Source organism: Hyla sarda, chromosome 1, assembly GCF_029499605.1.
Source record: "Hyla sarda isolate aHylSar1 chromosome 1, aHylSar1.hap1, whole genome shotgun sequence".
Classification (NCBI taxonomy): domain Eukaryota; kingdom Metazoa; phylum Chordata; class Amphibia; order Anura; family Hylidae; genus Hyla; species Hyla sarda.
In genome coordinates this window covers 441,585,783-441,610,560 of record NC_079189.1, presented here as the reverse complement: position 1 = coordinate 441,610,560, position 24,778 = coordinate 441,585,783, and the positions used below count along the sequence as shown (strand labels likewise).

General features: G+C 43.6%; 1 protein-coding gene across 2 annotated transcripts in view; it reads left to right on the top strand.

Moving 5' to 3' along the window:
- TRMT2A (tRNA methyltransferase 2 homolog A) overlaps positions 1-24,778 on the top strand; it is a 65,360-nt gene that overhangs the window by 7,814 nt on the left and 32,768 nt on the right. For both annotated transcript variants that reach the window (XR_008846661.1, XM_056532692.1), the window contains exons 3-6: positions 708-816; positions 11,333-11,514; positions 12,094-12,208; positions 12,289-12,404. Coding sequence is in view for 1 of the 2 variants with exons in the window: in XM_056532692.1 (XP_056388667.1) it covers positions 708-816; positions 11,333-11,514; positions 12,094-12,208; positions 12,289-12,404 (522 nt within the window). In the remaining variant the exon portion in view is untranslated. The remainder of the gene's footprint in view (positions 1-707; positions 817-11,332; positions 11,515-12,093; positions 12,209-12,288; positions 12,405-24,778) is intronic.

Here is a 24,778-nt window from a genome sequence, read left to right as displayed (position 1 = left end):
TTGACATACAAAGCTCTGTACATCAATCCCTTTGAATTAAAAAGCTTTTCGATTCCCATTAGAGCATATAGAAATCATATAGGGGGTCCACAAGTCAGGACCCCATCTATGTACCTAAGCAGAGATGCTCCTTTTTCAAATTGACATGCATTTCAAAATTGGTGCCTAAATCCCCTGCATTGGGCACCATACTACCTGTTTCCACTGTATATAATGGTTCGTTACGATATGGATCTTGTCAATCTGTTTCCACAGCAGCTCCAGTGCCCATAGATTCACATTACATAGGTTCTAATGCTGGAGATGGCTGCTATGGGCATGAAGCCAGAAGCTCTGTCTCATAATGCAGAGCAATATCCTGTGCGAGCGGGCAGAACGGCACACCAATCAGACATTTAGGCACCAAATTTAAAATGCATGCCATTTACATAAATGACAATGCTGCATGATAGTCATTTGTCTAAAAGATATCACGTGGCACTCACCGGTGTGTAATCAAAAACTGGTTTATTGTACACACAGTTAGGTCATAGATGCAACAATGGCCATTATTGCATTTAAGACCGGACTGCGTGTACAGTACAATAAACCAGTTTTTGTTTTCACGCCAGTAAGTGCCACCTGATCATTCTTACATTGTAACATTTCTGTGCATAGTAAATGTGTAAACAATACAGTTTTGGTTACAGTCTCATTTTTTTCACTAGGGAAATTGGAAACCATAACAAGGCTCTATTACCATGGTTATTTGTACAGAAACAGAAATATAATAAAGTGTGCTGCCCCTTGGAAGGAGTAAGGCCTTCGCCGGTTCAGGTACTTATTTTCTTTCATTTTTATAATTCTTCAATAAAAAAAATTATACTTGGCCATCAGCTTGCTCTTGGTCCATCACTGTGACTACTTTGGAGTGCCTAAGTGCCTTGATGACCACCTTGTACGCGGAGCATGTGACCGCTGAGGTCAGAGATTGGCTGCAGTGTCCTGTGCTAAGTGTATGAGGATGTCATGACAGATTCCGGCAGTGCTGCATCTGAAGTCAGTGGAGAGATGAGTTTAGTTTTTTTTGCTTCCTCTCAATGACTGCTTCTGTGTTATTTTCTGAAAAGCCCTTTAAACTCCCCATCTAACAACATTCTTTAGTTAGCAATGTAAACATGTCAGAAAGGATATAGTTCTGAAACCAGCTACAACATTTGTAGAATATAAGCTTTTAAACTTGTGGTGCTGTATGTAAATTAGTTGCACCTAGTCATGTGGGCGGGCAGTCCCCAGGAACTTGTCACCTAGTCATCCCAGTAATAACGCTTATTGAGGCATGAATGACGAGACAGACATTATCCTGTGTCATCTTCCACTGTCCTGAAATTCCATGTATTCCCAAAAGCTACTACTCTCACAATGTGCGTGCCCAGGAATGAGGACGCTTTCAGCTTGCGTGTGGTTTCAGGAGAGTAGCAGATGATGTAGGTGATTATAGATGATCTATGATTACAGCCATGACTAGCTGCCTATTTCCTGGTGGGCGCCAACCCACATGACTAGTTGCAGCTAATTTACATACAGCACCACAAGTTTATAAGTTTTCTTTCTACAAATACCAGGGTCAGTCACAGGTACATGGTAAAAAAATGTTGCCAAACCACAGTTTATTTGTTGTTGCTGGTTTTAGGACAAGGGAGGTAATTTATTATTGTTGGTTTAAGTGTAACGATTTTTGTCCATCTTTTCTTTTGTTTGCTGGTAATGTGTACGTGACTCAAATTTATAAAATAACCGCAGGCCATTTGATAAAATTTTGTGCAGTTAAACATTTCATGACATTGCACTTTAAGAAGATACCATTTTCTATGGTTTACTTGTTGCACAAGATTTTTATCCAATTGCACTAAATTTTCGAACTTTTCTGCACAAAACCAAAAAGCTAAGCCATGTCTGAGCTGGTGTATATTTACAACTTTTTGGAGGTGTTTGTGCAAAAATTTGTTGCAGTTTATTTATCCCTTACTGTGAAAAGGTATCTATGCCACACAACATTCAAGTTGTTTTCTTGAATAAGTCTAAGTCTAAATGTATTGCACAAAAAACTTTTTAAAGGGGTACTCCACTGGCCAGCCTTCCGTCTACGTTCAAAACATTTAGTTCCGAACGCTGTGCGCACGCTGCAGGGGTTGGCCACGCCCCCTCAATACAAGTCTATGGGAGGGGTGTGACGCCCTTCCATAGACTTGCATTGGGGGGCATGACCTGGTGTCACGAGGGGGAATGGCCGACCCCGCAGTACGCACACAGCATTTGGAACTAAATGTTCCGAACGCAGCCGGAAAAGCTGACCAGGGGAGTACCCCTTTAACACTATAAAAAAAAAATATATAAAAACTGTGTAAAACCAATAAGTTCTCCACAATATTCTTGCTAACAGGTTCAGTTTAATAGCTAATAGCTGACTGAACAGTCAGATTTTTTTCTATGAATGAAAGAACAGTTGTCTGTCACCACATATTAGAGGGTAAAGATAAGTCAAATTCCCTATTTGCATCCTAAAAAAAGCTTATAAGAGTAACTCAATAGAGAGGAGGTTAAAAAAATGTACTTGTCTGTGGTGTCCCTGTGTTTTCTAGTTATTTGGTGTGAACACAATAGTCATCTGTGTTTTTTTTATTTTTTTATTCCATGACACCAAAAGAAAATTGTCAGGAATTACAGTGTTTCCTTAATATCACAGGGACAGCTTTCTTACCAAACGGTTTCCCCTATCTCCGCTTCCGGGAACTGTTTATTTGGTGGAATATTGGTCTTATCTGAAAAAGCAAAATCTTCCTTAGGGGAGGTTCAAACCCACAGTTTTTTGGGGGAAATGGCCACGTCAGTATTTGATGCCGTTCAATGCTAGAGGAGTACAGCAGGGAGGAGTGTGTGTGTGTGTGTGTGTGTGTTTGTATGTATGTATGTATGTGTATGTATGTATATATATATATATATATATATATATATATATATATATATATATATATAGTATGGCCCCGACATACGATCATTTCAACATACGATGCTTTCATATGTCGGTGGCCATCGCATAAACGGCTATCGGCAGCGCAGACTGCTTCAGCTGCAGCCAGATAGCCGTTTAATGTGCCCTGTGCGTATCGGTGAGTGTCAGTCACCTGTCCCCGATGTTCCGGACCGTCCTTTTCATGCTTCGCTGCATGACGGCGATGGAGAGCGACGATCCAGGGCAGCGGTGATGGCCCGGAGCGGCGGGGACACCCCAGGGACGTGATGACGTGATGGAGAGTGACGATCCAGGGCATCGGGGACACACGAGTATAACTTTCTATATTGTACGGATCCCTCAACATACGATGGATTCAAGTAATGATGATTCTTTTGGAACGAATTACCATCGTATGTTGAGGGATCACTGTGTGTGTGTGTGTGTGTGTGTATGTACATATAGCATAAATATATATATATATATTGTGACGATCCGTCTTGGGGATTAGCTCTGGGATCGTCCTGGACCACACCACAGGATGCGTTTCTTCTCAATAAACCAGCAAACAAATGCTTATAATGCAAATCTGGCACCTTGCCAGTTTTATTAGACAGGTTGCAGGAAAAGAACAAAACAAAATCCTAGACCGTCTGGTCACTGACTAAACAGATCAGCTTGTCCTGACTAACAACCGCTGAGCTTCCCTCAGCCGGTTAAACATATGTCCCCTGCAACCTTCTATTCACACTTCATGTCACTCTCTTTGAGCCCCTCATAGCTCGGGCTGTGTACTCCTCAGCAGGCTCTGTCTCTTCCCTACAGCCCACATGCTGTCTCCTAGGAAGAGCCCCCATTACACTGAGTCTCCATCTCATATACACTTCCCTTCCTTCCTGCCTCATTACTTAAGAAGCAGGTGAGAGCTTCTGCAGGGTGAGCCAAGGAAATACACCCTTTCCTTGCCACACTGCCACAATATATATATACCATTAGCTTCTAATTGACTTGTGGTTTTATCTAAAGAAAACAAAAATAAAACTGACAAACTTTTTGCATAAACAGCGATTTTTTTTTTTTTTTTTTAACAAACATTAAGCAACTTTTTCGCTTCCACTTCACTTGAGTGATTTTATCAAAACTCCTTAGGGTGAATTAAAACTTGCTTTGACTTTTGCAGTGGTAGCTTTTGAAATGCAAAAATGTAAAATTGTCCGAAAGGTTTGCGCAATCTCATTCCAGCCAGTACCACACTTTAAAACTTAGCAATTTATGAAGAATGAGCGCCACTTTATTCAATTTGGCCCAGTTATGCATGACATGTCATGTAAATCAGTAAAAATCACTTCAAATGTATAAACTGTTAAATATTCACCTCTACTTTTAGCGCAAGCTTCATTTTGCTTACTTGTGCATCTTGTCTGCCATTATGTGTGTGGCTTTAGCATAAATGGGTGTGGTTAAAGTGAGATGAGTGTTTTAAACTCTTTACTTTATGCACTTTTTAAGGTGGTTCTGTATAGGACAATATGGTGCATTCTTTCTCAGAGATTTAAGATTTAGCTCCACGCATTATTATTGTTTATTTTTTATAGTGCCCTTAGTTCCAAGGGGCTATACATATATACTATATGGAGGAGATTTATCAAAACCTGTCCTGAGGAAACCAACCAATCAGATTGCTTCTTTAATTTTTTTTTTTTTAAATATCCTTTTTATTAGTTTTCGAACAGAAAAGTTTTTCATGATAACATGCAATGATCAGGGATTAAACACCCGTGATACATATGTATATATCATTACAACAGATCAGAACATCAAAAATACATCGGGAGACATATTACAAAAACAGAAGCCAGTGGGCAAAGATAACTGGAAATAACCCACATAATGCCCCCCACCTTTACAATCTCTTGGTGTACATCAAGTTATAGCATCAACGATTGAACATCAGACATTAGGCTCCCTCAAATCAGCAGGTTATAGAACAACGGTCCCATAATATGACTTGCCAGCCCTTATATCAGCCCATACATGAGAACCAGACTAACTACGCTGTAGCTAGTCTACCCAAGGTACCCGCTACTGACTTACACAGAAACCATGTCGTGTTGTGAAAGGGAGCTACCACCACAGCTATCTCCGAATCAGATAGAAATGCTGAAACAAAAAGTTTCCACTTTTTAAAGAACGTTTTGGCATTTCTCTCTGCATCCTACCACTATTAATATGATCCAAATGGAGACAATGTCACATCTGCCGCAATACCTCAGCAACAGTGGGCCTTTCTTCTTTCAACCAGTGTGCCAAGAGAGAAAAACCAAAGGGACGAACAGGCGTCCTGCACTCACCGCATAGAACCTGGTTAATCAGCTCCCATCTCGGGCTGCTCCTCCGGCAGGGACTTCAAAACAATGTGGAACCTGTTTGTGTCCATCTCGAGTAGCTGCGGGCTGAAGGTATTGGTGCCACTTAGTTTCTTTTTGATTATTTAGTATGCCAAGAGACACTTCTTCCCCACTAAAATGAATAAATGTCCCAGCAAAGTAAGTGTCATACCTGGCCATGGGGCATGGTGGAGGATCATGGAACGGGCTATCGGTAAGGCAAGTCCTTATTTAGTCCTCAATAATGTAAATAAGGAGAACCAAAAGGCATTAGTTTTCGGACATATTACTAGGCCATGTAATAAATCAGACCATCTCGATCCACAGTTTGGGAACTTCTCAATGCGATCAGGACAAGAGGTCCAATTGAGGGAGAGTGAAACCGTAATGGGCAAGATGAATCACATTAAACTGAGTCTCCCTCCACACCTCACATATGGCCACCTTCCTCACCTTCATCCAACCTTCTAGTATAGGTTTTGTAAGATCATCCTTCCCCAGTTTTTGTTCCCAATAATGAAATAAGGTAGCTCCTTTCCTTTTAATCTTTCAGTACAGGTAAGAAAGAGAATGCATCACAGAGGATGAGGACAAGAACACGACGTGGGCCCGCACTCTAGAAACATCCCTCAATCTAGGTCGTAAGAAAGACAATAACTGTGTGTATTTTAGGAAATGTTGAGGGCCTAAACTATACTTCGACAATGAGTAGTATCTATGCTCAGTTGGATGAAATAGGAAATAGATGACTGACTTAAAACACTCCTGCCTCCCTCCACACCTTAAACAGAGCATTCTGATGACCTGCCGAAAATTCTGGATGCGACCATAATAGCATGTGTTTTCTAATTTGAAAAGGTAGGCCCATGGCTAGTCTACAAGCCTTCCATGCAGAAATAGTATTGCGCAACAGTATGCTGTGTTTGACCATAGGTGGCAACGCAGAGTATCGGGTGTGGAGCAAGGCTGCCAACGACCACTGTCCTACCATTTGAGCTTCCAGATCCACATTAGAATATGTACATGATCCTCTTATCCAATCAACACCATGGTGTAATAGACAAGTCAATTTATAATGGCATATATCAGGAAAGTGTAGCCCTCCCTGCAGTTTAGGAAGCCTTAGTTTTCTCAATGCAATCCTGGGCCTTTTATTTGCCCAAATGAATTCCGTGAACTCTGTCTGTAGCAAATCTACATCGTTATGCTTAAGCAAAAATGGTAGGTTTGCATTGGGTAAAGTCATTTAGAAAAGCTCATCAACTTGGGCAAATGGCATCTAGCTAGAAATAAAAGTGGGAGAGTAATCCATCTCCTAAATTCCGTCACAATTTTCTGAAAAAGTGGCTGTTGAGAAAATACAAGGAACTAGGGAGGCAGCCTATATGTATCCCTAAGTATTTTATGGAGGAAGAGGATACCTTAATAGGAATCCATAACCGGTCCCGTTCAATGATCCGGAAGGAAACCCATATATCTAGCAATACACTTTTATTGGCATTTACCCTAAATCCCGAGGCCTGACCGAAGTCTGTCAAAATCTCAAATACCCTCCCAATATCATCCACCAGGTCGGACAAAAAGAGCAGAGTATCGTCTGCAAAAAATGCAGACTTCACTGTCATGAACCCTACCTTTATTCCCTTAATCGTCTGGTCATCTTGCAGGACCCTGGAAAGGGGTTCAATAGCTAAATTAAATAGAAGGGGTGACGGGGCAACCCCTGCCGTTTGCCCCGCTGGAGTTACAAGGGGGTGGACAAAAAAACCAGGAGATGGATCCTCCCTAGGGGAGAGATGTACAGCGAGTGCACATAGGTGAAGGCCCCATGAAAACCCATAGCATCTACAACCCTCCACAGCCACTCTCGTCGTACACTATCAAATGCCTTTTCGGCATCTAATGATAAGATAGGGGGCGATGGGTGCTGCGCCGGATGGATCTGAACATCATCCAAGACTGCCAGCACTTTTCTAATGTTTGCCACTGCTGCCCTCCCCTGTACAAAACCCACCTGAGCAGGCGAAATCAAGCACGGCAACATCGCGGCCAGACAGCCATAATCTTCGACATCAACTTTAAGTCTACATTGGTTAGGGAAATGGGCCTATATCTGTCAGGGGAGGAAAGATCCTTTCCTGGTTTTGGAAGTACTTTTATGTATGCAGTATTCATGTTAGTAGAGGGGACTATGCAATGTAGGTAAGAGTAAAAGAGTACTAAAAGAGATTGGGATATTCTGTGTTGAGAGATTTATAAAAGTCACTTGTGAAACTGTCTGGCCCCTGCGCTTTTCCAGATGGGAGAGACTTAATAGCTGCCTGCAATTCCTCTAAAGTAACATCAGACTTCAAAGCGGACAATTCGGCACAATCTGGGTAAGCCTGCCTCAGCTAACCAGTCCCTCAAAGGTTAGCCAGGGGGGCAAGAATAAAGCATCTGGAAGTAATCCTGCAACATGGTCATAACAACAGAAGGGTCACTGACAGAACGCCCAGCAGAATCTTTTAATGCAAGAACTGAAGAAGGGGAATAAGGGCCCTTAGCAAATTTAGCCAACAATTTTCCCGGCTTATTGCCATATTTAAACCGGGTTGCTTCGAAGGAAGATCTATGTATATTATCCCTCCTTTCCACCCAGATCCATAGTCGAGCTGAGCCTGCTGCCAGGCCTGTCTATTAACCTCCCTCGGATCACCCAGGAACGTTGTTTAAGCCGTCCGTAATTTGTCCCCTTTCTCCCGCAACTGACGTGCAAGGCACTTTTTCCGTTTGGACATAGGTGCCATAATGCGGCCCCGTAACACAGCATTTACCACCTCCCAATACACCTGAGGGTCAATATCGGGGGAAGCATTATGTGACTCATACTACAGCCACCAATGTTTTAACAATTTTCAGAACTAGTCCTCTCTCTTTAATCCTTGGGGGAAGCACCAAATATAATCGTCGCCCTTTAGCACAGTGTCCGCACAGTCGCAGATGTCAGGGGCATGATCAGATATGACTAAATGTGCTAAATGGCTAGGCAACACCCTAAACACCAGCAACTGTGTTAAGAACACCTAATCAATGCGGGACCATGAATCCTGCGAGTAAGAGAAATGAGTATACTCACGGGAGTCAGGGTGCAGCAGTCTCCATGTGTCAACAAGCCCCAACTGAGAAGCCCATGTACATAGAGTAGTGTCCCTATATCCCCCCTGAGACCAAACACCAAGTCTATTCCTTCTTCTGTCTTCCTCCCTCGACGACATATCATTTAAAATCACCTGCTACTATTTTATCAATCGTACCACTCTGAGGTATTTGGGCAGCTAAGAGATCAAAGAAAGGCAAATTGTCTCCATTTGGACCATATACATTCAGTATTTCACATTCCCCAGATTGAGTTCGCAACAACAAGTTACACCACATACATCATGCATCATGAGAGACAGAGAGGACCTCGTGTTTAAAACGCCCTATGTATCAGGATGAGGACACCTGCTCTACAGCCCACTGAGGGGGAGCCAAACACTCTCTCTGCCCACCATATCCTCATTCATATGAAATCGCTTCTTCTAACTCCATCTCCTGTAATAGAGTAATGTCAGGAGAATGTGATTTAAGATGCCTTTGCACCATACTACGTTTCTGGGGTGACCTGAGTCCCTTAACGTACCAGGAAATAACTAATTATTTAATTGAAGATAATGCAGCCTTTGGCAGTGCCAAGAGAACCTAAAGGTGGAAATTACAATGCCTGCCCTTTAAGAACTAGCACCAACCCCCCCCCCCCTCACCCATGCCATCCCCAAACAAAACATAACTCCAACCCAAAGATCTTCTTACAAGCCCGAGAAGTCCCCCATGAATTTGCTCAATCCAGAGGGACCTATTTCTCTCCAGACTTTGATTCTTCCGATACTAAAGAACTTCCCATACTGAAGAACTCTCCGTACCACAAACCAGCTCATAGTCCCACCTCCGCCCCAGAAAATAGCAGTCAATATAAGCAAGGAACCCCATGTAAGCTTTTAACTCTTATGAATACCGCAACCTTTTAGTCCTAACTCCAAGAAAGTGATCCACCACATCCCCTCCTCCTCCTCCCCTATACAATAAAGCATCCTCTATTCCACTACACAGCCAGTGGAGAGAGCCAAATACAAACCTCCTTCCTCAGACACCTAACACCCCCGATTTAGATGACTGTGAGAGAGATAGGCATACCAAACCAGGAAGGACACTAAAAACCGAGGTGTTTTTTTTCTTCCTTCTTTCCCCTCCCCCTTATAATCAAAACTTCCGTCCAGCATCCTCGACATAAGAAACCTCCCCCCCCCCCCCAACACTACCCCATCAATAACAGTGGCAATGTACATTGCGTTAAGTACAAGCAATATTCTAAAAGGTACATAAGATGAGCAGGATATATTAGTCCCGGACAAGGAAGTCAAGATGTAGTATTTGCAGGCTGGCCTGTCAAGAAGGAGTTTGCAGGAGACTCAGATGGAGTTGGAGACATGCTCATAGCAAAATAGAACTGCACACACAACAGATTTACTTCAGAAATTTGCAGAATAAGTACCCTAGAAAAGAATCTCAGGTGATGAAGGGCGCGGAGCCCTCTGATCCTTAGGTGGCGACATCAAAGACATCAAGAGATAAGGAGAGTGCCGTAGAATGCAGTGTTATCGCAGAGTATCCCAGGGATGACCTGTGTCCGCCTCTGCCTTGTGATGAATGCTGCCGGACCGGAGAAGGTAAATATGAAGCAAGACCCGTCTTGGCCTCTTTCAGCGCTCCATAAGTAGAGATGGAACCATCCAGGTGAAATACTCTGAGGACAGCCTGGTGCATGAGTGCAAAGCAAATCTGGTGTTTGTGTAGCTCAGAACAAAAGTGTGATAGCTATTCACGCCTCCTGGCCGGCTCTGCTGAAAAGTCACCAAAAATGAGCAACTTGCTTCCCTCCAGGAATAGTCCCTCTTTGCGCTGGCATGTTCCAGCCCCTGCATTCTATCATCCACCTCATCTAGCCTGTGAGCGTGGTCAGCCACCTCCGTCTGCAGTTGGGCCAGGGAGGCTTGAACAGCAGCACTAACCGTGTCCTGATGTCTTTTAGCAACCTATTTTGCCAGCCGGGCGTAGTCAGTCAGGCCTATCTTCCCCCACTTCTGACTAAGCTTTGTCAGATCTAGCCGGAGAGGCATTGTGGCTCTAGGCCTGTGAGCCCACCATATTGTCCGAGCCATCCGCACCTCCCGTCACCTTGTCTTGACGTTTTGAGCGGTTCCTGTGGCTCATCCTCAGCAGACATCTTTCCACGTAGTGTAACAAAGAAAAGTCCAAAACAAGGTTGCAGTCACCATCCACTGGTTTATACAACACGGTACAGGCATGGATGAGGGGAGGCAAAAGAACACCGGGTGTGCCCCTGCCTCCGCTCATTCATGCCTGTACCATTTTGGATAAACCAGTGGATGGTGAGTGCAACCTCATTTTGGACTTTTCTTTGTTACATTACGTTTACTTCTGCTGAGGTGCACCGCCGAGGTCCACATTTTGCCTTAACCGCCTTCACACCTGTCCTTGCTTATACATACTGCCCTAGTCCTGCAAGTGCCGGATCACCACTATTCCTTCCCTTATCTTTCCACGTAGTCCCACCACCATTAGGAAGTGGGGAGAGCACCCTGGTAGGGATGACCGATGCAGAATACCGGAGATATGCCAATACTGGGAGCGGAGCTGGTGGGGAGCGTGTCTTTACAGCATGGCGCCGGAATCAGAAGTCTTTGCTTTATTTTTTCTGAGGCCTTTTCAAAAATGAAAGAAGCGATCTGATTGGTTGCTATGGGCATCTTAGCAACTTTTCCTCTGGACAGGTTTTGATAAATCTCCCTCTATAGGTCTGTACTCCATAGAGATTTTTGTTGTCCCATTGATGTCTATTTGTTTCTCTCAGACAGAGTATAGGAACAAATGTGAATTTCTGATTGGTGCTGGTGCCAACAGTGAAGACAAGACTGTGGGATTTCGCCTGGGAAAGTACAAAGGAGGAACGTGTGCAGTTGTGGAGCCATTTGATACAATTCACATTCCCTCTATCACCAAAAACGTTGTCAAGGCTTTTCAAGAATATATTAGGTAACCTAAACAATATTGTACTCATCTGCAAAGTAGTCACTAAATTTTTTTTCTTTTTCATTAGAACATTGTAGTTTAAAGACCTTTTCCCCCATCCTCTCCACGACAGCACCCCTGAGATCAACTCTTCCTGATTGGGAGAGGAAAAACACTGAGAGGTTAAATTTCCCACCCCTTCCTGTCCACACCAGTGTTTTTCCTGTCCCTTAGTGCGGGGGACTATGTCTCCTGCAAGTAAAAAAAAAAAAAGGGCCTTACTGGGGCCCAGTAGACTCGGGTTGCTGGGTGTAGGACCCCCTGTCATGCTTTCTATCCAGCCAGTTGTTTTCCATACAAGCTGGACACAACTGTTGACAAAGTTGTGTACTATGTGCACTGGCTTGGCTTCTGTAGCCAGACAGAGAGAAACTGCATGCAATGTTTATTATGTCTGGAAGGGATCACAGATGATAGCACCAGATTTTATAATGTTCCCATAGTAAACTATAAGTGTTTTCCTTTTTGTACTATATGGGGGCATATGTGAAAGAACATATAAATATCTTACTTCATATAGCAGCTTATGTATGTTCATTGCAGGGCTTCTCCATATGAAGTCTACAGCCCAGAGTCATATGAAGGCCACTGGAAGCAGCTTACTGTCAGGAGCAGCAGAAAAGATCATGTTATGGCCATAGTGTATTTTCATCCGCAGGTATACAATCTTTCCTTGCTGTGCTCTTACACTGTATAGTCTGTGCTTTTTATATAATATAAACAATGATTTCTTCACAGAAACTGAGCAAGGAAGCTCTGGCAGAGTTAAAGTCTTCTCTGGCAACATTTTTCACTGATGGCCCAAGAAAAGATAGTGGAATCACCTCACTTTATTTTGTGGAGGAAGGTCAAAGGTGTGTTATTTTTTACATTCACCTTGTTGTTATGGTTTCTTTGCAGGTTGGTCTTGCTAAATTTGCCTCAGTAAGTTTTCACGGTCTCCTTGACAAGAGACTACAAGCCGTCAGCCAGTATTCATTGTATTTACAGTCAGAAATTTCAGCAAGCCTAAAGCTACTGCTTTAACAATGTATCATAAATTTAAAAGCTGACTAGTTTTGAAAATGTTGAAATGGAATATTTTATTAAAAAAAAGACCTATCGTTTAAAGCGTAACTCCAAAGAAATTGTGCAGGACTGTGGGTCATTTTTCTTAATTCTGTTAATTTTGAATTAAGGAGGCACCGTTCTCCTTGCTGCTCACCACAGCTCATAGCTGTAGAAAAGCAGTCTCAAGCACAAGACCCAGTGTAATATGATTCTGTAGTACCGGGTCTCTCACTGGAGACTGAGAACAGCACCTCCATTTAGATGTGAAATTTAAAATGAATATAATTTTGTGCTTGGTGCTGCACATCAGTCATAACATGATTGAAGTTTTGCTTTAAATAGTGTTATGTTTTACATATATACATATGTGTGTGTGTATGTGTATATGTATATATGTATATGTATATATATATATATGTGTATATATATATATATGTGTATATATATATATATATATATATATATATATATATATATAATCTTTAATATATATTATATTTTAATATTGTTTTCAACCATTTTTGATTTATATTTTCTAATTTTCCATTGTACTTTATTAAGTAATCCTGAAATCTAAACACTTTTATTTTGGCATCTAAGCCTAGTATTAGCAGTCAAACCAAGAAGCTTTTATTAACGCATATTATAGCAATACACAAATCAGCTTCAAAATTGTGAACATAACAGTCCTAGGACCCAATAATAACAATAAACAGTACATGATGGTAACACATACAAAATAAAGTGACAAGAAAATGCTCCCGAAAGACCATACAATAATCATAGAATAAAGCATAAAAAATAAAGAGTTCTCAATTAGAATACATTGCACACTGGCTGACCCCCACATAAAAAGTTAAAAAAAAAAAACTCAGTATAAAGACATGCAATGGCTCATATCTGGGCAATGGGGTGTCACGATCACACCCTATCGGTCCAGCCAAGACGCTAGAGAGAGTGTGATGGTGCAAGGGTTAAAGCCACCAGACCTCTGGGTTTCCACTACTAGTCCCAGCAAGTCACCAAATTAACCCTTAGATAAACGTGTTTCACCCGAGCTGCCTTCAGAAAGGTGAGCTCATATATTTAGAGATCAAAGACCAGAGCTGATTAATTAAACATTTAATCTGATAAAAGGTATCACAGTGCTATGCATAAAAATTAACAAATGACATACAGGTATAAGAATATATATAAGAGTTTAGCAATCAAGTTCAGAAAAGTAAAAATGAAGTTCTTACAGCATGATGATATTATAGCAGTCCATGAGAGAGTGTCTCCAGCTGTTCTTAGGATGGTCTTGTCAGCTTGGGGCACAGATCTTAACAACCGACTCTAGCATTGTTACATATTATATATCTCCTTTTTGGAGGGACTCCATTCCCCCCTCCCCTCTGGTCCCACCAGGGGGCATCTCTCTTCCTGGCCCTCTTATCTGGTTGATTATATGCAGGACTTCAAAAGACGATGTAAACACACAGCCAGACCCCCCCCCAATAAACTTCAATATACAAAAGACACAGGATACACCGTCTGAATGACCCCTCATCCCCCAGGTCTTAGTTTATACACAGATGCAATAATAAAACACATGTATGTTTCCATAATCAGGCCTTGGGCCTGACACCTCCCCCTTTAGATGGGGACAGGGAGATCTTGCCTTTCCAGGCTGATAGACCTGTCTCCTTTACTACTCTTTCTCTTCTTGATGCATTCCCAGGCAAAGATGGCACTGAAGGGGCCTAGTACCTGATTACAGCTGCAGTACAGCTGCCTTTCTCTCTCCTGGGCCCCTAGCATGCCTTTGGAAAAGGACTCCCAGTACAAGATATCATTTTCCCAATATACCTGATGCCCATCTGTGTCAACACCTGTATGTTCAGCACGTTGTCTCAGCCCTTCAAGGGAAGGGTCACTGCGCAGAGCTTCCCGGAAATGCTCATTTCCCTCCTCCTCCTTAGGCTCACAGGATTGGGACATATCGCTCACTGCTGATCCCTCATGCCTCTTAGGTTCACAGGATTGGGACATATCGCTCACTGCTGATCCCTCATCCCTCTTAGGTTCACAGGATTGGGACATATCGCTCACTGCTGATCCCTCATCCCTCTTAGGTTAACAGGATTGGGACATATCGCTCACTGCTGATCCCTCATCCCTCTTAGGTTCACAGGATTGGGACATAAAGCTCACTTCTGATCCCTCATCCTTCTTAGGCTCACAGGATTGGGACATAAAGCTCACTGCTGATCCCTCATCCTTCTTAGACTTACAGGATTGGGACATAAAGCTCACTGCTGATCCCTCATCCTTCTTAGGCTCACAGCATTGGGACATAAAGCTCACTGCTGATCCCTCATCCTTCCTAGGCTCGCAGGATTGGGACATAAAGCTCACTGCTGATCCCTCATCCTTCCTAGGCTCGCAGGATTGGGACATAAAGCTCACTGCTGATCCCTCATCCTTCTTAGGCTCACAGGATTGGGACATAAAGCTCACTGCTGATCCCTCATCCTTAAATGTCACCAGGGGCACACCAACCCCTCCCCCTAGCCCATCTCCACTAGCTTTTGGCATTGGCAATGCATTGTCACCACATGTCACAATACACCCCATTCCACTTTTGGAAAACATTACTGGTTCAGTCACAGGTAAACAATTATCAATCCCCTGCACAATCTCCCAGTTACCACATTTTGCAGTGTCTCCCAAAGTCTCGCACAGTACCTCAGAATGAACAGGGCTCTCTCCTAGCCCTTCCGGTGTGCAGGTAGTGTCCTCTGGAGCATAATGACAGAGCATCCGACCCAAATCATTCCCCAGCAGAACATTAACAGGGATGTCCTCAGAGACCCCCACCTCCCGCAAACCCTTGCCTGTACCCCAATCCAGGTACACACGGGCCATGGGCACAGCAGGCCGCACACCTCCAATTCCTTTTAAAGCCATGGTTCTTCCAGGGATGATGTCCTCTGTATCCACCACTTCAGGCCGCACTAAGGTAAAGGAGGCTCCAGAATCTCGCAAACCCACTGTCACCCGGTCACCCACAGTTACTCTGCAGGTTATCCGCTCTTTTTCTCCACCGCTCCGGACACCAGAAGAACGGCTGTGTGTCCTCCAACTACTGGTGGAGAATTCTTTTTGTTGGGGCAAGTGGCACTCAGGTGCCCAATATTGTTGCATCTGTAACATCGGCGGGTGTCCCCCTGACCCAATGTGGCTCCTGTTGCTCTTGGTGTTGATGGCAAGAACTTTCCGGCTGGCTTGGTGCTGCTGGTGGTGCTCTGTGGGTGTGTGGCTCCCCTCCAGGTACTTGCTCCGGCTTGTGCAGATCCACGCTTTGCTGCTGGCACCCGGTTGTTGGCGAAGTCATCTCCAAGTTCTGCTGCTTCCGTTGCTGTCTTGGGCTTGCTGTCCAAAATCCACTCTCTGGCTTCAAAGCTCCGTGTTTGGAGAAACTGATCCAGTACCATCAAGTCCTCCAGGGCCTCATAGGTAGTGACTTGTAGGCCCCCAGTCCATAGCCTGAATGCAGTCCTTAGCTGACCTGCATGCTGAGTGCAGCTTTCTGTGGCACTTTGTTGCAAAGTCCGAAACTTTTTCCGATAAGCCTCTGGAGTCAGATTAAAACTTTTTAGCAGGGCAGATTTTATTGCCTCATAGTCCTGGTCACTCTCAGAGGGAAGCGAAGCAAACACATCCAGAGCTTTCCCTCGCAGCCGTGGGGTTAGATATCGTCCCCACTGTTCCTTAGGTAGATGGAACTGCCGGCAAACCTTTTCAAATCCCCTCAGGAACACATCTAGATCACCATCTTTCTCCAACATGGGGAAATGTTCCAAGCGGGGTTTGTGGTCTCCTTGATCCTGCACATTACTCCGTGCAGATAAAGCATCCCCTCTCAGCCTCAGAACCTCCAGTTCATGCCTCCGCTGGGCCTCTCTTTCTGCCGCCTCCCTCTCTGCGGCTTGTGCCTGGGCCTCTCTCTCTGCAGTTTGGTACTGGAGAAGCAGTTGGAGTTTCATATGGGCATCCACATTCCCAAGGTGTTGTAAGGCAGTCCGCATATTAGAGTCCAAGGCCTCATGTGGAGTACTGTCCTGATGGGGAGTAATGTTGTATTCCCCAGGAGATATCAGTCCTTGGATGGCAGTTCCAGCTGTAGAACTTTGTCTCATGTCACTCGGCTCTTCTGCACGGGCATCATACTCCACAAGATCAGCAATAAGTTGTTCCTTGTTCTTTCCTGCAGTAGGGATGTCCTTTTCTTGCCACATTAGCTCCAGTGCAGGCTTGGACTGCTTGCGATATGCCTCCATTTTTCCGAGATGAGACAGAGGAGGTAAAACAGGAGATGGGGAGGACAGAACTGTCTTGCACTCTTTTTGTATGTCTTTTAAACCAGCACTGAGCTCTGTCTTTGGAATTTACACACAAGAATATGTATACAATTTCTTTTTAGTGCTAATATTTCCCTACAGGTAAAATCCAGCAAGCACTAAAAATCTCTAAATATATCCCACCGCTGCCACCAGTTGTCACGATCACACCCTATCGGTCCAGCCAAGACGCTAGAGAGAGTGTGATGGTGCAAGGGTTAAGGCCACCAGACCTCTGGGTATCCACTACTAGTCCCAGCAAGTCACCAAATTAACCCTTAGATAAACGTGTTTCACCCGAGCTGCCTTCAGAAAGGTGAGCTCATATATTTAGAGATCAAAGACCAGAGCTGATTAATTAAACATTTAATCTGATAAAAGGTATCACAGTGCTATGCATAAAAATTAACAAATGACATACAGGTATAAGAGTTTAGCAATCAAGTTCAGAAAAGTAAAAATGAAGTTCTTACAGCATTGATATTATAGCAGTCCATGAGAGAGGGTCTCCAGCTGTTCTTAGGATGGTCTTGTCAGCTTGGGGCACAGATCTTAACAACCGACTCTAGCATTGTTACATATTATATATCTCCTTTTTGGAGGGACTCCATTCCCCCCTCCCCTCTGGTCCCACCAGGGGGCATCTCTCTTCCTGGCCCTCTTATCTGGTTGATTATATGCAGGACTTCAAAAGACCATGTAAACACACAGCCAGACCCCCCCAATAAACTTCAATATACAAAAGACACAGGATACACCGTCTGAATGACCCCTCATCCCCCAGGTCTTAGTTTATACACAGATGCAATAATAAAACACATGTATGTTTCCATAATCAGGCCTTGGGCCTGACATGGGGGATGATAACCATGGTTCCCATACAATATTAAAACGATCCACCCCGTCTTCCCTAATAGCCGCTAACTTTTCATATAGCATAATAAGATTAATTTTGAAGAGAACCTTCACAAAGCGTAAAACAGCTTGCTTCCTTTGTGAAGCTATGTGGATTCTGGGGGCTATAAGAATATATTGGGAGAGGCAGAACACTTTGTACCGCTTCCTAGCCATGAAGGCAGTAGGTAGGTGTCCATAGGACACGATTAGGTAAAACTGAATCAAGGAGGTCTAGTACTTGAGCCCAAAAGGCCGAGACTACTGGACAAGACCACCATACGTGTAACATTGTCCCACGCATACCACAATCACGGAAACCGAGAGGAGAGACCGTAGGATAAACGGCATGTAATCGAACAGGTACTAGATAAGTTCTATGAAGTGTGGTTTCCATCAGGGACACCTGCCAGCTGCCTCTGCCTATCACTTCACAACAGTCCGCCATTGAGAAAGCGACATAGTGGTGTGTAGGTCGCTCGCCCAGTCAGACATAAATTTCAGCTTCACATCTGAAGATGGTGCATTAAAATGAGAGTATAATAAAGACAATAATCCTGGGAGATGTGAAGTATAGATAGAGCGAGCTTCAAAGGAGGTGGGTTTAATTTCTTGTAAACGGGTTACCTGAGATTGGTGATAAGAAAAAATCTGATGGGCCCTAAACATCTCAGACAATGGGACAGAATGAGCCAACCTTAAAAACTTCAAATGTCAGCAAACGTCTAGTAAGTTTAGCATCGCTCCACCAATAAAAGCTCGATGGAATCATACCAGGAGAGAAGAGAGGGGTAGCTAAAATAGGTAAGAAGGGGGAGACAGAAGATTGGAGAGAAAACGTAAAGCGAACCTGACACCAGAGAGAGAATAAAGGGCCACCAGGGCCGAAGATGGCAACAATGCAGAGACCGGGCATGAGGACCACATAAAGGCCACATAAGAATATGTGGCAAACTAAAAATTCTCCTGTGACACCCATTTAAGAGCACCTGAAGGGATATTAATAATAATGCATAATAGTATTTCAGTACATTTGGAACTGATAACCCCCCCCCCCCAACTTCCTATTATGATGAATCACTTATTTTGCAATACAAGGCTTTTTATATGCCCAGATATAAGCTAAAACGTCTTTTTGCAGTGAAAAAAGATCTGACTTTACTATAGGAATGGGGAGGGAGCAAAAAAGGTATAAAAGGCGGGGCAAAATAACCATTTTTACAACGTTAACCCTACCCAACCAGAACAAATAAGAGAAATTCTATTTAGCTAAGTCGGCCCAGATAGAGCCATAGAGAGGGACATAATTACTTCTATACAGGGAATGTAGAGATGGTATAAGTTTTATACCAAGATAGGAAAGCCCAGAGGAAGTCATGAAAACCAGAATTAAGGGAGATAAGCTGTTATGTGGGGGCATTACAGTATAGGATTTCAGATTTATTAACATTAATGTTTAAGCCAGAACAGGCGGAAAAGTCAGAAAGTACTTTAAAAAGATTCGACAAGGATACGAGGGAATCGGTTAACGTCAGGAGGAGGTCATCAGAAAAAAGAATGACCTTATACTCTGCAGATGCCACCGATACACCCCTAATGTCTGGATTACCTCGTACCAAGGCCGCCAGGGGCTCCATCTCCAAAGCAAACAATGCCAATGAAAGTGGACATCCCTGACGGATGCCTCGCCGAATCCTTAGGGGTTGAGGGGAAGTGGAAGGCAATTTCAGAAAAGCAGGTTGGGAAGAGTATATATGTCTCAGAACCTAGACAAGGTGATCCGAAAACCCAGATTTTGTAAGCACCGCAAACAGATATTGCCAAGATACAGTCAAATGCTTTTTCTATATCTAAAGACAGTACAGACAGTGGAGTAGCAGTAGAATTTGACATGGATAAGGTTAAGCACCTTCCTAATATTATCAGGAGCTTGTCGGCTCGGTACAAAGCCAACTTGGTCCAAGTTTATCAATGTCAGCAAGTATCTGTTTAAGCGAGCAGTCAAAATAGAGGTTAACAGTTTAGATTCAATATTTAAGAGCGATATGGGGCGGTAATTAACCGTGCTAAGATGGTCTTTATTAGGTTTAGGTAGAATAGTTATCAGGGCATCTAAAAATTCAGTAGGAAGGGGAGCAGGGGACATGAGGGAATTGAAAAGAGTGACCAGATGAGGAACAAGTAGGGAGCTAAATTTCTTATATTAAGCAGCAGTGAGGCTATACTGCCCAGGAGATTTGCCCAATTTAAGCTGTGACAGAGCCACAGACACCTTCTCGTGTGAGATGGGGGCATTCAGTACCTCTCCAGTGTCAGGAGGTGAGATGGGGGAGCGAAACAGAGGAAAGAAAGCGAGAAAGATTAGCGGAAAAGGAAGGAGGACGAGAGGGTTCAGAGTACCAGCGGGAGTAGTAAGAATGAAAGGCAGAATAAGTCCTGTCAGGATAAGAGGAGCGAACACCAGGGCGCTGCTGGAGGCTATTTACCCTATTAAATTAAAGTAGTTTTTTTTTTAGCATGGACGCCAATAGATGGTTAGGCGCAAAGCCTTCTCAACAACAGTAGTTTGAAGAGTGTCCAGCTGAACCCTGTGTTCTGGAGAGCACGAAAGAGGTAAGGGTCTTGTTGATGAGCTAATTTCAACCTTTGGAATTTAGCCTCTAGTCTCGGTCCAATCACTCTAAAGAAATAATACGACCCCTGATAAAAGATTTATGCGCTAACCACACCCATTTGGGATCGGAATCAGCGTCAACATTTGCTTCAAAGTAAGAACTAAGGTCCTCCTCGAGTTGTTGTTTTACTCTAGGCATTGTCAGGAGTGATTTATTAAGCAGCCACCGGAAGGGAAAAGAAACAGGACTCAAAAAATTAAAGGCCACTAGGACCAAATCGTGATCGGACCAGGCTGACGGTACGTGATGAGCATAAATCAACTGTGGTAGGGTACAAGTATTGGTGAGAATCTAATCTATCCTAGAGTAATGCCACTGGGCAGGAGAGTAATAAGAGTAGCCACGGGCACTCCCATTATGCTCACGCCACACATCTACCAAAGAACCCTTAGAAAATAGGGAAGATAAAAGCCTTTGTTGCGTCCCTGACCTGCAAAACAGGGCAGTATTTGAGCGATCCAGCTTACCATTATAGACCAGATTGAAGTCTCCAGTCCAAATCAGAGTGTGATAGGTCAGGGAGGCAAGAACACCACAGAGGTGCTGAAAAAAGAGAAAAGATGACTCAGTGGGCACATAAGAATTAACAAGGCATAGTTTTATCATACAAGGACCCCAGTAATATAGGATATCTGCCATCCGAATCAGTATGAACATATTGAACCTGAAAAGGAAAAGAGTTATGGAAAAGGGTCATAACACCCCTAGACTTATGTAAAAAACTGAGGTTTAGAATCATTAGTAAAATGCGTCTCTTGAAGACATATGGCATCTAACTTTAAGGGACATAGTCCCGAAAAGCTTTCCCCTGTTTATGTGGAGAATTTAAACCTCGCACCTTACTCATCCTGATGACATATAGGTAAGCTAAAAGATTCAAGCAAGAAGAACTGTGGAACAGCAAACCATAAATGAGACCATAACCCTAAGGGGTCAGCCAGTATAATGAAAGCAAAAACCCTGGAGCAGAGTATACCATACATGTACCAACATAAAAAAAAGCGACAAAAATAACAATACAAAAACATACCAAAACAAAACAACCAAAAAATCAAGAAAGACAGACCATATAATATCGTGGGCCGTCCTACTTCCACAAACCCAAAGAAGGGCAGGGTGACACAGTGGTCTGAGCCAGAGTCAGCCCAGCAAAAAGGAGGGGAGGCAGATACAAGAAAAGGTGAGAAGAGCGGCTAAATAAAAAAGAAAAAGAAGCCGATATAAAGCTATGAGATAAGGAAGAAAACATAGGGGAATCACAAGAGAGAAGTAGAGGGAATAGGAAAGAGAGGGAGAATAAGAGCTAAGATTGGAAGGAAAGAGAGCAAGAAAGAGCAAAGTTGAGAGAGAGAAAGAGGGGACCCAGCATAATAAGTAACAGCTAAAAAAAAAGGGGAGGAGGACAAAAGAACAAGAAAAATAAGATAAAAACAAGGGAAAAATGAGAAGAAAAAAAAAATAAGGTTATAGGGAAGGGTACATAGGTAGGGGAGGAAAAGAGAAGACCTAGAAAGGAAAATACCCAGGGAGAAAGGAGGGAGAGATAAATCAGTGGGAATAATGCAGTAGAAGAAGGCAAGGAGATGTCCCAGTGCTGGTCTTCTTCCCAGGAGGTCATTGAGTAGGCAAACAGCTAGTAATAAGGAGGCCTGGTGATTGAGAAGAGGGGATAGTTCACACAGCAACAGGATAGCATCCTATTCAAATCAGACAAGAATGGAGGTGGTCATCAAGGGTAAAAAGAAACATAGAAGTAAGAGTCATTCTCAGGTAGGGTCAGCGTCCATCCTTGGAAGGCGATGAGTACGGCGATCCCTGACCACTGGAGTGGTCCTGATAGGGCGTCCTGCTATCTGCGATAACGGTGACGGATCCACAAGGGCTTTGCGTTCTTTAGTCAGGGCATCCTGGGCTTCAGAGAATGACTTGACCATATGCGTTCGGGCATTCAGCTGAAAGGTGAGGGAAAATGGAAACCCCCACCTGTACATGACACCCTCCCGTTGAAGTGCTAAGGTGATTGGGCGGAACTCCCTGCGTTGGGCCAAAGTCGGGTGCAAGATCAGAATACAAATGGATGGAGGGGACCATGCCTGGGAGCACAAGGGTATTCCTGGCTGCTTGCAGCAGTACATCTCTCGCCTCCGGGTAATATAATTTAAGAACAACATCACTAGGTACCTCTGGGTTCTTGGGCCTGACAAGGGCCCTATGGATTCTGTCAAAACGGAGCATCTCCGGCTCCAGCTGAGGTGCCATTTCATAGAATAAAGCAGAAACAGTCTTACTTAAGTCCACGATCTCCTTCGGGAGGCCTCTGAGTCTTAAATTCGCCCGCCGGTACCGATTCTCAAGATCCTCCAATTTCAGCTCCAGGGCTTGAAGGTGAGCTACGTGATCATCCAGATCATGGCGGTCGGCCTCCACGGCATCAGTAAGTTCATCCAGTTTAGCTTCTGAGTCTGCTACACGCTGGCCCAAGTCATGTAGTTGTGTAGAGATCTCCGATACAGCCTTAGCTAAGGAGGTTTGAAACCTCTCTTTAACCCCTTAATGACCTGGGGTTTTTCCGTTTTTGCACTTTCATTTTTTCCTCCTTACCTTTTAAAAAATCATAACTCTTTAAATTTTGCACCTAAAAATCAATATGATGGCTTATTTTTTGCGCAACCAATTCTACTTTGTAATGACATCAGCCATTTTAACCAAAAATCTACGGTGAAACGGAAAAAAATAATAATTTTGCAACATAATTGAAGAAAAAACACCATTTTGTAACTTTTGGGGGCTTCCGTCTCTGTAGGTCCATATGATTAAAAGGATACCCTACTTGTATAGGTTTGATTTTAGTCGTACTTCTGGAAAAAAAAAATTTTGGGATTGATTGGACTTTTTGATCGCTTTTTATTCATTTTTTCATTCTATAAAAAGTGACCAAAAATATGCTATTTTGGGCTTTGGAATTTTTTTGCGCGTACGCCATTGACCGTGCGGTTTAATTAACTATATATTTTTATAATTCGGACATTTCCACATGCGACGATACCACATGTTTATTTTTATTTACAGTTTTTTTTTAAATGGGAAAAGGGGGGTGATTCAAACTTTTATTAGGGAATGGGTTAAATGATCTTTAACTTTTTTTTTTTTGCAATGCTATAGCCCCCATAGGGGACTATAACATTCAGTACATTGATCTCTCATACTGTTCAATGCTATGCAATAGCATAGCATTGATCAGTGTTTCTGCCGCTTGACTGCTCATGCCTGGATCTCAGGCACTGAGCAGTCATTCGGCGGTCGGACACTGAGGAGGAAGGTAAGGCACCTCATCGTGTCCTTCAGCTGTTCGGCAGTTCCGCGGCAGTTCCGAACAGCCTACTGAGCTAACCGACACTTATTAGCTTTCACTTTAGGTGAGGCGATCAACTTTGAGCACCGCATCTAAAGGGTTAATAGCGCGCGGCACCGCGGTCCCACTCGTGGCCTCACGTTATAGAAAGGGAAAGGACCCAGTACGTACCGGTACGTCCTGGGTCGGGAAGGGGTTAATGTGGCGCTACATAGCTGCCGGGGTTAAGTCCTTCGCTGCAGGATCATCCTCCTTGTCTGAGTGCCGCACTGGAGAGAAGGAGCGGGAGGCGGCCATCTTTGCAATAGGCCCCGCTCTGAAAATGGCCGGAAATTGACTGGGATAGACACTGTGTAAGCTTCTGGTTCCTCTTCTTATGGGAGCGGGATATGTTCCCCCTCCCACATAGGTGCTTGAATCTGCCAGGTAGGAGCCGAATTCTGCGCTTAGAAGGGCATAGGAATTCCGGTCAGCATGGTGCTCACATCAGGTGCTGCCTCTCCGTGGGCCAAGCACATGCGCCTTCCTCTAAGCCTAGTATTAAGCTGAGGCCCTGTTCTGTCTGTGATGATAAGGAAGGAGGCTGCAGAAAAGTGTATTGTGATCTGTACAGCATTACAGTGGATAGATGAGACAATAGCAGCTCAGCCTCCCCATCCCCCATAGAAGAACCTCTGCACAGGTCACAGAGCATTACTTCAAGCCTGCCCCATAAAAAAAAATAGGGTCTGGAGATGTTTATTGATTGTCTTAATGTCCATGGGGCTTGCAGTAAGCCATATCACTAAATGCCGTTAAAAAAATAAAAAATAAATAAAATAAAAACAGCTTCAGAAAATAGTAACATATAAGAAAAAAATCGTGTGTGTTAGTAT